Genomic DNA, 15,351 nt, shown 5'->3' with positions numbered 1-15,351 from the left:
TAGCCTGCAGGACCTATTCTGCCAATGATGATGCTGAGGTCCTGAGAACTCACTAGTCCAGGGTCACACTACCACAACCTGGCAGGCAGGGGAGGGACTTGTACCTAGGTCTGAACTGTCACCCAACCAAACCAAACCCGGAAAATACTTGGATTGTTTTGGGTGCTCAGTTGATTACTACAGGGGATGAAAGTTTTCTGCTGTTTACATCATGCACAGGGATGCCTGTTGTCATCGTGGATAATATAGGTACTATACGTGCTCCCCTCCTTCCTCAAATTATATAATAGAGTCCCCTACTTGGAGGTGAGACTCCCCATTACAGAGCCACATCATCCAGAGGGACGAAAGAGAGGCTGGAGAAAGTGGCTTTCACCAGAGCACACAGGCCTGTTACAGGCTCCAAAGGTGCAGGCTGGTGTTCTGGGAGCCTTGCTCTCTGCTCCTGTCCACCCATTCAGGTTCCAGTTGGAGAGCCTTCCATTTCTTTCCAAGTCCATTTCCACAAAGGGAGAGCTGTATTGGAGGCTGAGATTTCCATGAAAACCTTCCATTTTTCAGGCAAACATACCAGGCAGCTCTTGTGGCAATACCATGGTGAAGGAAAATAATGTTATTTGGCGTTTTGCCCTTTAAAAAAGTGTGTGTGTGGGGGGTGGGGTAGGCGGGTGGGGGGAGGATGGGAAGAGAGAACAGTGGGGGCTTTGTAATTTACTGCAATAGAGAGGTCAGGTGGGCAGGGTCATGAGGGAAGGAGGGGTACAGAGAAGGCTTGAACCCCCCTTGGGCTTCCATACCCTCCTCTCCCCCTCTGCCTGATTCACACATTTTGGGCCTTTGTAAAGGGGAAGTTTGGGGGGGTATGTTTTTATTTGGAAGAAGGACTCCAGACATTCTGTCCCTCTGAGAGAAGCTGGCTCCTTGCTGCTTTGCAAGGATTAAGGGTCCGGCTTCCAGAACCATTGAAGAAACATCCCAGGAACTACCCTTTTCTCTCAACAGCTGAAAAATGCATCACAGAGCAGTAGCTTCCTGGAGAGTTTTGGCAAAAGATCTTCCCTCTGGAACAATAGGGTTCCTATAGCCAACCACCTAGGAGTTTTTACTGTAGCCCATTCTCCCACGCTGATCTGAATGCCCGCATTTTGTTGTCCCCATCCTGGTGGGGGAAGGGGTGGGGCTGCCAAAGGGACTGAGGGTGGCCCCAGAGCACATGGATTTCTGTCTCCAGAGGGCTGGCCAGTTGATGAGATGTACCCCTTCTCAGGTCCAGTCGAAAGTACCTAGAAGACAGGAAATGTGATTGCTGCACAGAACTGTGGAAAGCCAGCCTGACCCAGCACCATGCCTGCTGTGCTGCCCTGAGCCCGCTTCCGATCTTAGTATCATCCTGCCCCAAACTGAGCTGGTACTGCTTACCTGGGAAGGGTTTATTACCAGGAGGAATAAACGAGGCCCAGCTATAAAGAGCCTAGAATCGTATCTGGTTTGCAGCAGTTGCTAATGCTAATTCCCACCTGCCTCTCACCCACACCACATTTTTGCCAATGCCCACTTCTTTGACAGAGCCAAGAGCTGCCAATCATTAAGTCAGTTTCTATTTGAAGGTCTGCAGAATTGGGGATGTTTCCTGGAACTGTTCTTTATAAAAGAACATCTTTGAACTCCGAGGGGCTGTGCTTGGCCAGTCTACCTTTATGAACGTATGCTCCTCGGTTACCCCAGCCAGGATAGTGGGCAGGATGATACCCATCTGCCCTACATGGCTGCCATGGAAACGAAGCCTTCGGTTTGTTTATAAAATACCTCGCACTGGTTGGATAAAGGTGAAAACTCCTAAACTTAGAAAGGTCCACAATGCACCTGGTGAAAACCACCCTTTTCAGTTTACATATGAAGAAATAGAGCCTGGGAGAGCAGCAGTGTGGTTATATAGTTAGCAGCAGAATGATCACGGTTGAATACAAGTTATTATCAATTATCTTTGGCTAGTTTTTGTTTTTTAAGGTTGCCTTGGCAGAAGAAACTTAACTCCTAATACTCCCAAACTTGCCTGTGTTATCCTCTTACTGGTATCAGGCATGTCGTCACTACACCAAAATCTGGGCTTGAAATGATTTTCCTCTCCAGGATATCACTGGCTGAGCTGATCCAGCTCCGAATACCGGAGACTCTTTATTACTCAGTAGGTAAAAGGTTGACTAATTTGCTAGAACAGCCACACCAAGTAGAATGATCCCAATATATTTCTTTGGCTTCAACTTACTTCAATTTATAGTAATGCTCGTGATGATTAAACCAGAAACCCTTTTCCCCAATTAAGAAATTTCTTCTGGATTGAATAACATTTTTAACTACTAGTTTTTCCTTTTTCACATCTTTTCAGTATCTATGTTTTAGGAATCAGATGGTCTCCCTCAAACTTACTTTTCTCCTTTTTCCTCAGGGTAGTAAGTTGGGTAGGGAATGAGGGTGGAATACAGAAGCAGTTTTGTTAACTTTTAGGGGGAAAAACTTTCGAGTTCTGAATTCTTTTTTTCTTTTAGTATAAGGTGAAATACATTATTGCCATTCAAAGATAGCAAGGAATGTTTGAAATGCATTTACTGGGCTCGTCAATAAACTGGTATTCCATGTCTGCTGGCTGCCAGGTCATGTGTTGAAGGCGTCCTCTGCTCCCTGGACATTTTAGAAATGCCTCTATGGGAGTTCCTGTCACATTGCATCATGGGTAGTTTCCCCCCAAGTGTGCATTCTTCGAGGGTGGGGACCACATCTTAATAGTTTCTGTAGCCCATAATTCTCTGAGTGAGGAGTTTTCTCGTTCAAAGCAGCCTTTTTCTCCTTTCACTTTCTTGCCACCCAGTGTAATGTGTAAAACTTGGTGGGGCATGGACCAAGCCTCAGATGTCTGAGAAAGAAGTTTGACTTGTACTTTAATCAGGTATTTTGTAATGCCCTTCACTCCCTGGATACTTCTAAAATGAAAATGGAGCCTAGAAGGACAGCACAGAGAGAGGAAATCAACTAGAAATTAAAAAGTGATTAGTGAGTGTTTAAGCAGAAGGTCAAAGGGATTATTTTGGACTTCAAACTTTTCAGCTTTCAGGGCTTGTATTCAGTTACAAAATTACATCCCTGAATTATTTGTGCAGGTGGCAGCTGTCATAGTTGAAGAAGGTTTCAGTGCTTTACAAAAGGAACATTGACAGGGCTGGGAATGGGGAGTGTGCTGCTGGGGTGAGGGTTGTCTTATCTGCAGCACCCTGGAACGGCTCCAGTCTTGCTCAACTTGAGTGACATTCCTTGTCTGAGCTGACACAGCCCTGTCCAGGTTAGTTTAGCCACCTTCTTGAGGAAACCAGTCAAGCCAGTTGATTGGCATCATGTAAACAGCTGGATAGTAGATTTTCAGGACTGGGAGGACAGAGAACGCACCATGCTTAAATAGCTACCATGTGATATTTCATCCTCACAGCTCTTCAGAATGGCTATTGGCATCTTCTCTTTACACGTGGGGTTCAGAGAAGTTAAGCAGCCTGCTGAAGATTGCATAGATTATAAGCGGCAGAACTGGTTTGCAAACCCAGGTCTGAGTTGCCTTGTTGACATTGATGTTCTCCTTTTTACTTAGAGCTTTCTTCAGGGCAGAGATTCTCCAGAGGGTCACAGCAAAAGGCCTGGTGGGCTGACAGTGATCCCTTTGTCCCTGGGGCAGCTGGGCAGGGCAGGGTGTAGCTCCTGAGTCACTAAGCAGTGGCCTCAGCTTATGTGGGGCTGCCCTACAAACTATTTTCTGATAGTTTCACTTCGTGAAAAAGGCCTGGAAACAGTGAAAATTAAGTGTCTTGAACATCATGCAGCCTAACCACCCACCTGAGACTTGAAGCTGGTGAGGTTCCCCATAAATTATTCCTGATGGAATTATCAGCTCTTCACAAGGCTATGATATGTGCTATTGTGTTGTTTTGAGGGATACGGTTAGCTAAACAGGGTTTGGGAAATGAGAGAGATTAGCTGTAGAGGTAGGAGAGGGGGTAGTTCAGAATTCAGAAGGGGTAAAAAGGATCCACAGGTCAGAGTGTATTGGGATGGAGTCAGGTCTTTTGAATTTTAGTTTGTTTCCTATACATTTATTCAATACATATTTGTTGAGCACACTCTAAGTGCCTGGAATTATTCTCTGTGCTGGAGATAGAGATGAATAAAATATATGGACCCTGTTCTGAAGAGCCTCTCAGCGTGTACAGGAGACTTACCGGAAAGGAATAATTAGAATGCTAGAGTGTGGTGAGTCTCAGTCTTCACATCTCTTAAATGGAGTCAATGACATCTAAGATCTCTTATAGTTCCAGACTTTATGTTCCAGCATGTTACTGCAATGTGCCGAATTCCATTTAGAGTGCGCTTTGTGATACCAACCAATATCTGACGGACTTTAATTCTTAAATCGCTTCTCACTGGCTTTTACTCTTTAAAATTCATGAGCCTCTATCAGAAGGAGACTGTTTTATTTTTATTTTAAATAACTATTGCCTTAAAAAATAGAACTCTGATAGCTCCCCCACTGCCAGCCTCATGGAATAAATTTGCTAAGAGCTTCTAATCCTTATGCCTTGTACTAACTGAGACCTTTAGCAAGTCATTTAGCTTCTGAGCCTCAGTTTCCCCATATCTAAAATGCAAATATTATTAACTGCCTTGTAATGGCGACTTGACATAATCCTTGGATTTATAATTGAAAACATAGTTAGGAGGCTCAGTCTTAGATTAAGATTAACACGGATACATAAACACATGCACATATCCATTCACACATACACATGTCGAATGAGGCCATTACCTACCATGGAGGACACTTGAGTCAAGAGTTAGTTATTTCTATTGTTATGGGTTCATCCAAGGACTTCCATATTCTCTAGAGCAGGGATGGAAAAGACAGATGTCCACAGGGCCCAGGCAGTTTAACAGAACTGACGGAAGTAGACCGGGGTATAGGAAAATTGACAGTACAAGCTGAGTGAGAATGGCGACTGACACATAGCCTTAGTGGCATGGAATCAGTAGGGAATGCTGGCACCTGGAGAATGGATGCAGCACGGCTACCACTGCCTGTATTGCCACATGGTGTTAGAGCTGATTTAAGGAGTTGGAAATCTGGATGTTACGTGAGACCGCCCGTGATTAAATGTTAACAACTAATTTAAAAAAATTGAAACCGTGGGTGGGCGAAACAGAACATCTCTGCAGACCAGATTTGGCCATGGGCTGCCAGTTTGTGACTTTTGACTTAGAACCTGGACCATGTGGCTTGATGGGTTACCTTGGAGTACCCTGACAGCCTTGGGTTGCCGACTGGCATGATTTTGTTCTCACAAGGCCTCCAATAATGCTTCCACGCTTGGTCTTTGGCACCACATCTCGCTCCAGTCTTGCCTTTTGACTCTCTCGAACTTTGGCCCTCCTAGGTGTCTAATATTCTGCCAGTCCACAGGTTGTTTATTTTATTGCCACATAAACCTGGGGTTTGTGTCCACCTGGGCAGCATGGCTTAGATGGGGGCATGAATGCTGACGAAAGCATGTTTAATTGTTGGAAAAATAAAAAGAAATCTTTCTTTTCACCCTTATATTATATATAGCTTTACCTCCCATTCAGCCTCGTGTGATCTTTGAAAACGCATGGCATGGTTCCTGCTTCTCTCTGACAGGGTGCCAGGTGCTGTAACCACTGTGGAACCCCCTTCTGTTTATGCAATCCCAAGAAATCCCTGGAATTACGGGATTTTATCAGCCTGCTTTTCCCTGAGGATCAGATTGCATTTGGAAGTGACTGGCAGGCCCACAGCTACTTGAGTGAGCTTTTGACATCATTCTGATCACATCTTATCCCCGCTTAAAAGTTTTCAATGGCTTCCTATTACAGATAGAAGCAAGAATGAACATTGATGGAGCCAGGGAATTACCGGATACTTTATACACTGTTTTAGTTTGTCTTCGTGATTAACTCTGTGCTAGGAGCTCTTCTACAAAGTCCTCTTATACCATGATGAAAGTGAAATTCAGAGAGGTAAGATGACTTGCCCAAGGTCGTACAGGAAGCATGACAGGTGACAGAAGTGAGAAGTAAAATCCTGTCTGCTTGACTCTGAAGTTCATGGATGAATTGGAAGAAAGGCACTCTGCCAGAATGGGTTCCATGGCTAAGTAAGTGAATCCTTGGAGAATTATTTAAGTCTTGAAGGATGAACAGGAGTTTGCCAGTGGTAGTTTAATCCAGATGAAAACACAGGAAAATCAAATGTCATTATTTATATAAGAGCTATAAAACCCTATGCACCCGTGTGATTCTTGCTGTGTCCAAGCTCTGGGCAGCCATATTTCATATGAACACATTTAGGTCATAAGAGAGTCTGAGGCAGGAGAGTGGCTGGATCTGTATAAATCCATCTCAACATCTAAGGGGGAGCTTACATTTTATCCTTGTTCAAGGTCAACAAACACTTTCCAGAGCTTTGTAGCTTTTCTGAAATCTGCATAGACGTAATATAGTTCGTGTGTATTTAGCAAGAAAGGCTAACTGGCCCCATCTCTGAATGAACTTTACAGTTAAAGTATTCTATTACATATCCTGGTTATGGCTCTTATCAGCAGAGTGGACACTGAGGCAAATTATAATCTCTCTGACCCTTAGTATTTTGGCTATATGCTAATTAATTTAGAGGTTTATTTTGAGAGTTACACTATCTGATGTATCGAAAACTCCCGGCACACAATACATGCTCAATGAATGTAAGTGTCCTCCCATCCTTATTTTAAATAAGGGATCAAAAGAGAGGAAGGGGGTCTTGGGAAATTACTCATTTTTACCTGGGATAGAGGAATCATAAGTCCTGTTGGCTCTGGTAATTGTGTGTTAGTAGTAGCAATAAAATGTTTCATTTGTGAAATATGTAATGGCAGCAAAAGAGGTCTGGACATCTCTCAATGAAAGCTATGAACCATGGGCTGTTGGTCAGTTTGTTTTTAGTTCCTGGTGGATGTGGTAACCCTTTAAAAATGCAACTGAAAAGGCCAAAACAGCCAGAGCTGGAGGTGTTAAGGTGGCTGATATTAATTATTTTAAAGAATAAAATGTTTTCGCTTTAAGCACTTTCAAATAAGAAAGGCCATCCAAAGTTCTTTGCTCACACCAACGATTAGACTAAAGACAGGTGTCTCTTTGTAAAGGAACCTGAAACTTTCCAAAGTTGAGAAACTCAGAAACAGTGCAGTCGCTTCCTCATTGTTGTGTCCCCAGCACCTAACACAGTTCTCTGTCCACAGTCACTGTCCATAAATATTTGTGGAACGGAACTAAACACCTTGGACTTCGGATCAGGAAACCCAGGCACCAGAACTGGATGTGCCATTAGTTTCTTCATTTGTAGGATGGAGGTGCTTTCGATTCTGACAATCTTCTTTTTGTGAAGAAAGGGCCTGAACTTTCCAGTACTGAAGAATTGAGCATTTGTCAAAGAGAACCTCTACACCCAGAATATTGCATGCTCACACCAGCCAACAGCAAGTGTTTTTCATGGCAGCTTCTTTCAAAGGTGGGAAACACCTTCATAGTAAACTTAGTTTTGTCTCATCTGGATTGTGTCCAGTCTAAAAATCTGGACAAATATCATAAACCAAAGAAAGTTTGCACACTTCTAAGACCAGTAGCAATTAATTACTTTAAATAGAAACCCTGTCACTTACAAGCAACATAAATATTTGTATTTTGAACCTCTAAGTAGTAGTTGGGTTGACCATTCTGGCCGTAAGTGATTAAAAAAAAATCATTTGGTCATATTTTAACAGGGAATACATTTATAAAGAAGGGGAGGGTCAGGTCATAGAGTAAGAAAATATCAGCCAAAAGAAAGACAGACCTGGGTTCAAATCCTGGAGACCAATTGACTCCCTTGGGACCATTGCACACGTTAGAAAACTTCTGGCCTTAGTTTTCTGTTGGGTACAAGTGAAAATGATAACCTTTAACTTTTTATAGCAATGGTGGAGATTAGAATACGTTAATTCCTAATTAGACTAAACTCCTTGAAATCAGAATCCCAGTCTCTTCCATATATATTTCTAACATCTGGTCCAAATTGGTGCCATTTGCTAGCTTTGCACTGGAGACGAGCTGTTTAAACCTTTTTGAGCCTCAATTTTTCATTCGTAAAGTGAGTAGAATTCTACAGTGTAGGTAAGATGGATAAATTCCTGTCTGTCCTAATAGCTGCCTGATTTGAGCAACTTACACTGTGCTGCATACTTACACACATATTCTGGTTCCAGTATTATTTTGTGGGTAGGTGTGTAGACTTTCTGCAGATGTTAGTTTAATTATTACTCTCCTAGATTGTAGACTTTTGCTTATTTTAATGTAAGTACAGATGCAGGGAAGCGGAAAGTTGCAAAACTCTGGATGGAAAAGGCACTCGAAGGACTTGGGATATAGGACACATGGGAAGCCCCTCCCTGATGCTCTGATTTGGTTCGTGCAAAAGTGTAAAGATTTCTCATTCACTCCCCGACCCCCACTCTTTCCCTGCCTACACCAAGGGCTTTCTAAAAAGCGCTCTGAGAGCAGGAGGCTGTGTTTAATTTTGTGCAAACGTGAAGTTGTGACTGAAGGGAGCAGGGCTCTGGCGCTGGGTCACTTTGGTAACACTTCCCACATGACTTTACCAATGGGTGGGCCACGAAAACTTAGCCTCTGTTTTTTTACACCCCACTCCCAACCGCCCAACCTGCCCAAGTGTTAGTTTTTCAAAGCCCAAGAAGTTTCAAAGGCCTGAACCCAACACAGGGGCCTTTCTTCATGCTTTGATTTTCTGCCCATTAAGTGTTTGTCAGTGAGTTCGAATTTCACCTCCGCTGCAGCCTACATATCCCAAGAGGTCCCTGGAGGTATAGGAAGTTAATTGATCCTTGATTAAAAGGAGAAATACTTGAGTCTGGGTTTAGAATCACCAGATGGGGGGTGCGTGTGTGTGTGTGTGTGTGTGTGTGTGTGTGTGTGTGTGTGTGTGTGTGTACACTTTTTGGTTCTGCTCTGCAGAAAGCTCATAATGTACCTTTCATTATAGATAAATCTAAATTCCAGAGTTTTGGCTTCAGAGTTTTGGCTAAATTAGATACTGCGCACATTTGTGGGTACATGGCGAATGTTCAGTGAGCAGTAGCCAGTGCTGTTACCTTGACTGTTGCAAACAAAGGCTTTTTTTCTTCAAAGACCATGAGGTTTGCTCAGCTTCATTTAATTTATTAATACTTATAGGGGCCTCCTTCTCTCTGTTTTAAGTGACTCACTTACTTTACAAAGCACCCAAGAACCAGATCATTTGAACCCTATCCAGCTCCACCACTTACTTGCAGAGTGACTCTGGTAAGTCACTTAAAATCCGTTGAAACTTAAGGTGACTTAACATGTTAGTTTTTATGACTATTTCTCCCATGAGCCTGTGAGCCAGCCACCTGAAGGTTGGGACATAGACTCCTTCAGTAGCCCCATCAGTGCCTCGAACGTGACAAGCAGCCAGGTTTGTCAGACTGTACTAGTTTATGTGGGGCTCATCAGCACACTGTGGCCACGTAGTAGTTGTTTAGTAAATGCTCGCTATTATTATTGTTCTCTGTGCTATTTTCCCCTTTGCTTACTTATGTATCTCTTCCAGCTCTGCAGCCAGATTTAAAATTGTATTCTTATATGGCCATCAGTTTTCTTGACTGCTTTATTGGAATCCCTAAACCAGACTAAATTCTCATGAATGTACTTAGCTCCTGGGCTCCGGAAACCTCCTGCTCATATAAGTGTCACCTCACGCCTCCCGTCCTGTGGGCCATCTGTAGTGTCCCTAGTAGAGTATTGTGCCCTCGCTGTAGTCTATACATATGTCAGTTCACACACTAAAAATATTTTAATGCAATTGTTTTTGTGACTTTCTTACGATACCATGAGCCTCTTGAGAACAGGTACTATGTATGATGTATTCACCTGTAGATTCCCAGTGGCCAACACGGAATTTTCTTGAAATGCAATGCTCACGGATTGTAGTAGTTGGTAATAAAGATGGTGCCAAAGTTGGAAATGGAGATCTCTGCTTTGGAAAAAGAACAGCCTCTTCTCTGTGTCCTGGAGACGGAAGGCTTGATGTTATGTCTTTTGAGGACTAGCTACCCCATTGGGGACAATGTTTACGCTTTTCACATTGACCGAAAGAATCTGAAGTTATTCTCTTTTTGGAACCAAGTCAAGATTTGACTGGCATCACTCCCCATTGGACCACAAGTTTGTAGGGGAGACAAAGAAAAGCCATTGGTTTTTATAAATGCTATTTCCACGCCTTTCAAGACAACAAACAGAGTGTGTTTAGATTCAACTTCTTGTCTGTTTGTGGTCATCATCCACATAATCAGAACCGGAAACCTTCCCCAAGCCTTGATCACGGAAGGAAGGAAAAGGATTTGTGTTGCTCCCAGGTTGAGGTCAAAGGAACTGACCAGACAAATTTTCTTTCCTAAGCTTCTCTGTGGGACTTTTTCGCCCTTCTTCCTTTTTCACATTTATTGAGTGTACATAGCGTGTGCCAGACTGTGCTGTTACTAATGTTGCCTGGTACCTTCCAACTAAGCAACATCCTGTACTGATTTTAATGGAGTCTAGGTGTCTTCCCCTATTAGATCGTAAGCTCCCTGGGGACAGGGCTTATGTTATCTTTGTATTTCTTATACTTAGTATGTACATAGTAAAAACTCAAATATTTGTTGAATCGATGAATGATTTAATACATTAACTTATCACATCGCCCCAGCAATCTGAAAGCGAGATTTCCTTCTTCCCTTTGCACAAATGAGACGGGGCTTTTGGAGATGTGAAATAATTTGCTCAAGGAGAAAGGGAGCAGAGTTGAGGTCATTAACCCAATTTATCTAACGCCACAGCTCTTTTATATGTGTTTTACTGTCCGTAGAAACATGTTTTACAGGCCTATCATGTGAATGCTATTAAAACATAGGAGCTGGGGGCCTGAGAGTGTAGCATAAATTTAAGGAACTCGGGGTCTGTTTCCTACCTAAGTTTATTAGCAACGCTTTGGCTCCTAGGCACCACAGAGACTGCGGCTGGGCTCGGACACCAAGCGCTAAACGATTTTATCACGATGTGTGGAACTTAAAAGCGGACTATTAATATCATACCGCTGGCTTCTCAGCTACTTTTCATAGCCAACTTGGCCACATTTCAAAATATTTAGGCAGTGGAATGAAGATGGTTCAGGCCCACATGATATCTTTTCTCTCCCAGCCCCCACCCCGAAAAGATCAACTCACTGCTCTTGCTGCTTCTAAGCCAGACGGTTTATCCACCACCCCTCCCTTGCCCCCTTTTCTCCGTTGCAGAAATGCAGTTTCAAGAGCTGATGGTTACTGCCTTCCAGGGCCCCTCTGTGTTTACTTTGAGAAGGTCAGGCACAATGCTGTGTGGTGTGTGGCTGTTCTTTTTTTCAAAGCACCAGTATGAATTTGATAAAGTAAATTGTTGTCCTAGCAGGAAGCAGTTAGGGGTCACCAAATAAATAGCCGGAGAGTTCAAATAAATCCAAAGAATAAAATCAAATAAATCCATGTGTGTATGCACAGTGATACATAAATACACTTTTTTGAAAGTGAGCATTTTTATCACTGCAGGTCTGGACCAGAGTAATTGAAAAATTGTGGCATTCATGGTACTTTTTTTTTTTTTTAAAGAGATGGTGTGAGCCTTCCAGCAACGTGACGTGCATTTAATTCTTTTTGAAGAACATGAAACTGGAATTTTTTTTCCCCCACAACTGGTTATCTTGGGATTTTTCAGCTAGTGAAATTCACATTTGGATGAAACCAATTTGCAAAGTTAAATTAGGGATTTAGGCATTCTGGGATGGACTAAGAAACTGAGTGAGCTCAATAGTCTCCCTGAGTCTCTGTTTTTTCCGCTTAAAGATGAGTGATATTCATGCTTAAATAATGCTTTACAATGACCTCTCAGGATTATTGGAAGATTCAGTGCAAAAATGGCTGTAAAGTACTTCACACAATGTAGGTGCACACCAGGGGTGGATGTTGCCGTTAACCAGATGTTTTTCATGGTCTTCCCTAATCCTAACATTCAGTGGCTCACCTGTTTACTTTGTGAGGTGGCATTGGGGCTTGGGTGGTAGGGTAGAAACAAGTCTTCCAGTCTAAGAGAAGAGTCTAAACCAAGATAGGATATCTCTGTACGGTTTTCTTGTAGGATGGGTCAATGGGGGACAGCAGACCCTGAGTCTAGAGAGGAGAGGTTCGTTCAGGTCATGGGGAACTCTGTAGGTCATACTTTATCTTGTCCTGTGCAATGGGAAACCATCGAAGAGGCTTTTTAATGACATGCTCGTGGTCAGGAAGTAAAGTGGTGGATATGTGTAAGAGGCAGTGAAGGCCAGAAAACTGAGTGGGAGTCCTTTGCATTGTTCAAGCAAGAGATACTGGCGGCTTTCACTTTTTACTTTAGGGTTATGAGGGACTTTTTCCTGGCAGGTGATGGAATCCATTTACCATGACCTTTAAGAGAATAGTCTGAGCTGGCTACTGATTAAACCAGCAGCAGCTGCATGAGCAGCTTGTTACTCTCACATGCCCTTGGGCTCTGCTCCAGGTCTGCAGGCATCAGGGCCCAGCTCAACTCTGCTCAGTCTTCTCCAGGACTCTTTGAACAGTAAAAGACAAAGACAGGAAATGGCATTCATTGAGCAGCTACTATGTGCCAGGCACTGTGCTAGTCTTTTATGTGCTTCGTTCTCCTTTAGTCACCACCACTACTTCCTTAATATACGGGGAAGCTGAGGTTCAGGAAGATGGCGTGAGAACCAGAGGTCACACTGATAGGAAGTGGTGGACCTGGGATTCAAAATCAGGTGACCTGACTCCAAGGCCTTCACTACTCCATGCAACGCAGAGGATGGAGCCTTAGGATGAACTTCTCAAAGGGAAATGGTTAAGACTTAAGAGAAGAATGTACTCGAAGGCATAATGAGATATCATTAGATTTGGGGCTGTGCTAGTAATTATTACAAATTAGACTTTAATTTTTAACAGGATGTTATAGGGCAGTGGAAATGCTCCTGTCCTGGCTCTTCCATTGCCTCCTTCTGTGCTCTTGGCCAAGACGAGGATTATGCTACACTTCTGGAGGGTGATGAAAGGAGGAAAGAGGATGTGTGGAGTGTGAAAGCTCTCATTAGGCTGTAGCTCACCACAAACACAAGGAATTAATATCACTGTCCTTGTTGTTTGGGGTGGTCTTAGTTTTAGGTCATTCTTAAGCTCCTTGCATTGATGTTTTCCTCTTCTCTTCCCCCCCCCCCCCCCCCCCACCCATGGTATTTGCAATGGTTCCATCTTGACCAGCGGGCCTGCCCTTCCTGATCATTGAGACAAGCACCATCAAGCCTTACCACCGAGGGTTTTACTGCAATGATGAAAACATCAAGTATCCTCTGAAAACTGGCGAGACAATAAATGATGCTGTGCTGTGTGCCGTGGGCATTGTCATCGCCATCCTTGCGGTAAGTGCCCAGACCATCATGCTCAACCTGTCTGATGTCCCCTCTGTCATATTAGAAAATATCTGAGCCAGCAGAGACTGGTTAGATCAATTAGAATTTTGCTAGTTAGCGTTACTTCACGAAGTTAATACTGTTACTAAAGGTATTTTAAAATACTAAAGAGACACACATACACACAGAGCAGGCCGTCAAATAACATCGTTTGGTTCAATGTCTTTTTGTTATAACATCGAGCTGCCACAGGAACTTAACTCTTGTTTCTATCAATTAGCCTATGGTAAAATTGGCTTCCTTATCCGTTGTTTCCCTTAAAGTCACAGATGCTATCATGAGGACTTAGTGTATACTAAGAGTATGCTAAGCACCCTCCTAAAATACTGTGCATGCTTCACCCTCACAACAGTCCACTGAAGCTAGATAGTGTTCTTATCTTTAAGAAACTGAGGTCCACAGAGTAAAAGTAATTTTGCCCAAGGTCACTTGGTTAATAAGAGGTAGCGTTGGGCTTTAAACCTACTTGTCCCTTACCCCAGAGTCTGAGCCCTGAGCCCCAGAGGAGGGGGGACGTGCCTTGTCAGATATCACAGGCATTTTCTGGGTTCTTTCCATACCATCACTGTGCTGCTATGACAGTGATAACGCCACTAGCATTCTCTGGTATAATGTTTAGTTCTCTCATCCAGTGGCTGTGGTGTCAAAGTGAAAATAAAATGGGACTTGGGATGCAGAGACCTCTGTTCTAGACCTGGCCCTCCACTGATGAGCTATACGTCTCTAAAACCAAGGATGCCCATCTTGCTTCATAGCATTGCAGTGAGGAGTAAGAGATCAGGAATAGTGACATACTTTGCAAACTCTTAACTGCTAAGCAGGTTACTCATATGTAGGTGTAAAGTCCAGACTTACATCCAGGTCTTCCTTTATCTTCCTTTAGAGGATGAAATCCTCATGGAAGATGCAAAAATGTGCCGTGGGCTTGAACAAGCTCCACACTTACCTTGAGCCCATGGAAATTGGGGTTTGGCCTACCTGGGCTCTACTTGGAAGGTCACTGCCCTATTTTAGATGTGTCCATTTAGGACAGGGGTGGGCGGGAGTATGTGATGGTAATCCGGTCTTATAATTTGTGAGTCATACATTTTTCACAGCTGTCCATTCCACACCTCCAGTATTGTCTAAGTTTGTCCTTTGCTCCTAAACCCCAGTCATGTGGAGAAAGGCGCAGGCATCATGTCCACGAAGATCATAAATTCTCCCTCACAGGCCCTTGCGTCATCCATGTATCAGCCTCCACCTGGAAGCTTATCTTTGGCCTGTATTAGCAAGCAATTCAAGAAGGAGGGAAGTTAATATTGAGATCATTACTTGTGAAATAAGTGGTATCATTCCCATTATACAAGTGGAAAATCAGAAGCTCAAGGGGGTTAAACGATATGCTCAAAGTCTACAGCTCATAAAAGTTGGGGTTCAAACCTATGCCTGGCTTATTTCAAAGCCCTGTTTCCATCTTGCAGACTTGATTTCGGAATAGAGGTTGGGTTCTCCAAATGCACTGCTCAGGGGGATAGGCAGTTAGCTAAATCTTGCCTACTCTGGATCAGATATAACCTATTGATGGTACATGAAACCTGTTTCATGAAGTTTCTTTTGACTTCCCCACTCTAGGCGTTGGTTGTAAACTTTGAGACCTGTCTTTGTTTTTTAATAACATTGCAAACCAGGCACACCATCAACAG

General features: G+C 43.3%; 1 protein-coding gene across 1 annotated transcript in view; it reads left to right on the top strand.

Annotated features, from left to right (window-relative positions):
- Window positions 1-15,351, top strand: part of PLPP3 (phospholipid phosphatase 3) — an 80,362-nt gene that overhangs the window by 28,043 nt on the left and 36,968 nt on the right. Inside the window, exon 2 of the mRNA XM_019742528.3 lies at window positions 13,458-13,615. Within this exon, the coding sequence (XP_019598087.1) occupies window positions 13,458-13,615 (158 nt within the window). The remainder of the gene's footprint in view (window positions 1-13,457; window positions 13,616-15,351) is intronic.

Source organism: Rhinolophus sinicus, chromosome 14, assembly GCF_057876585.1.
Source record: "Rhinolophus sinicus isolate RSI-liver-muscle chromosome 14, RSI-T2T, whole genome shotgun sequence".
In the NCBI taxonomy this organism is placed as follows: Eukaryota; Metazoa; Chordata; class Mammalia; order Chiroptera; family Rhinolophidae; genus Rhinolophus; species Rhinolophus sinicus.
The sequence above is the reverse complement of the archived record's forward strand: the minus strand, read 5'-3'. Positions and strand labels throughout refer to the sequence as shown.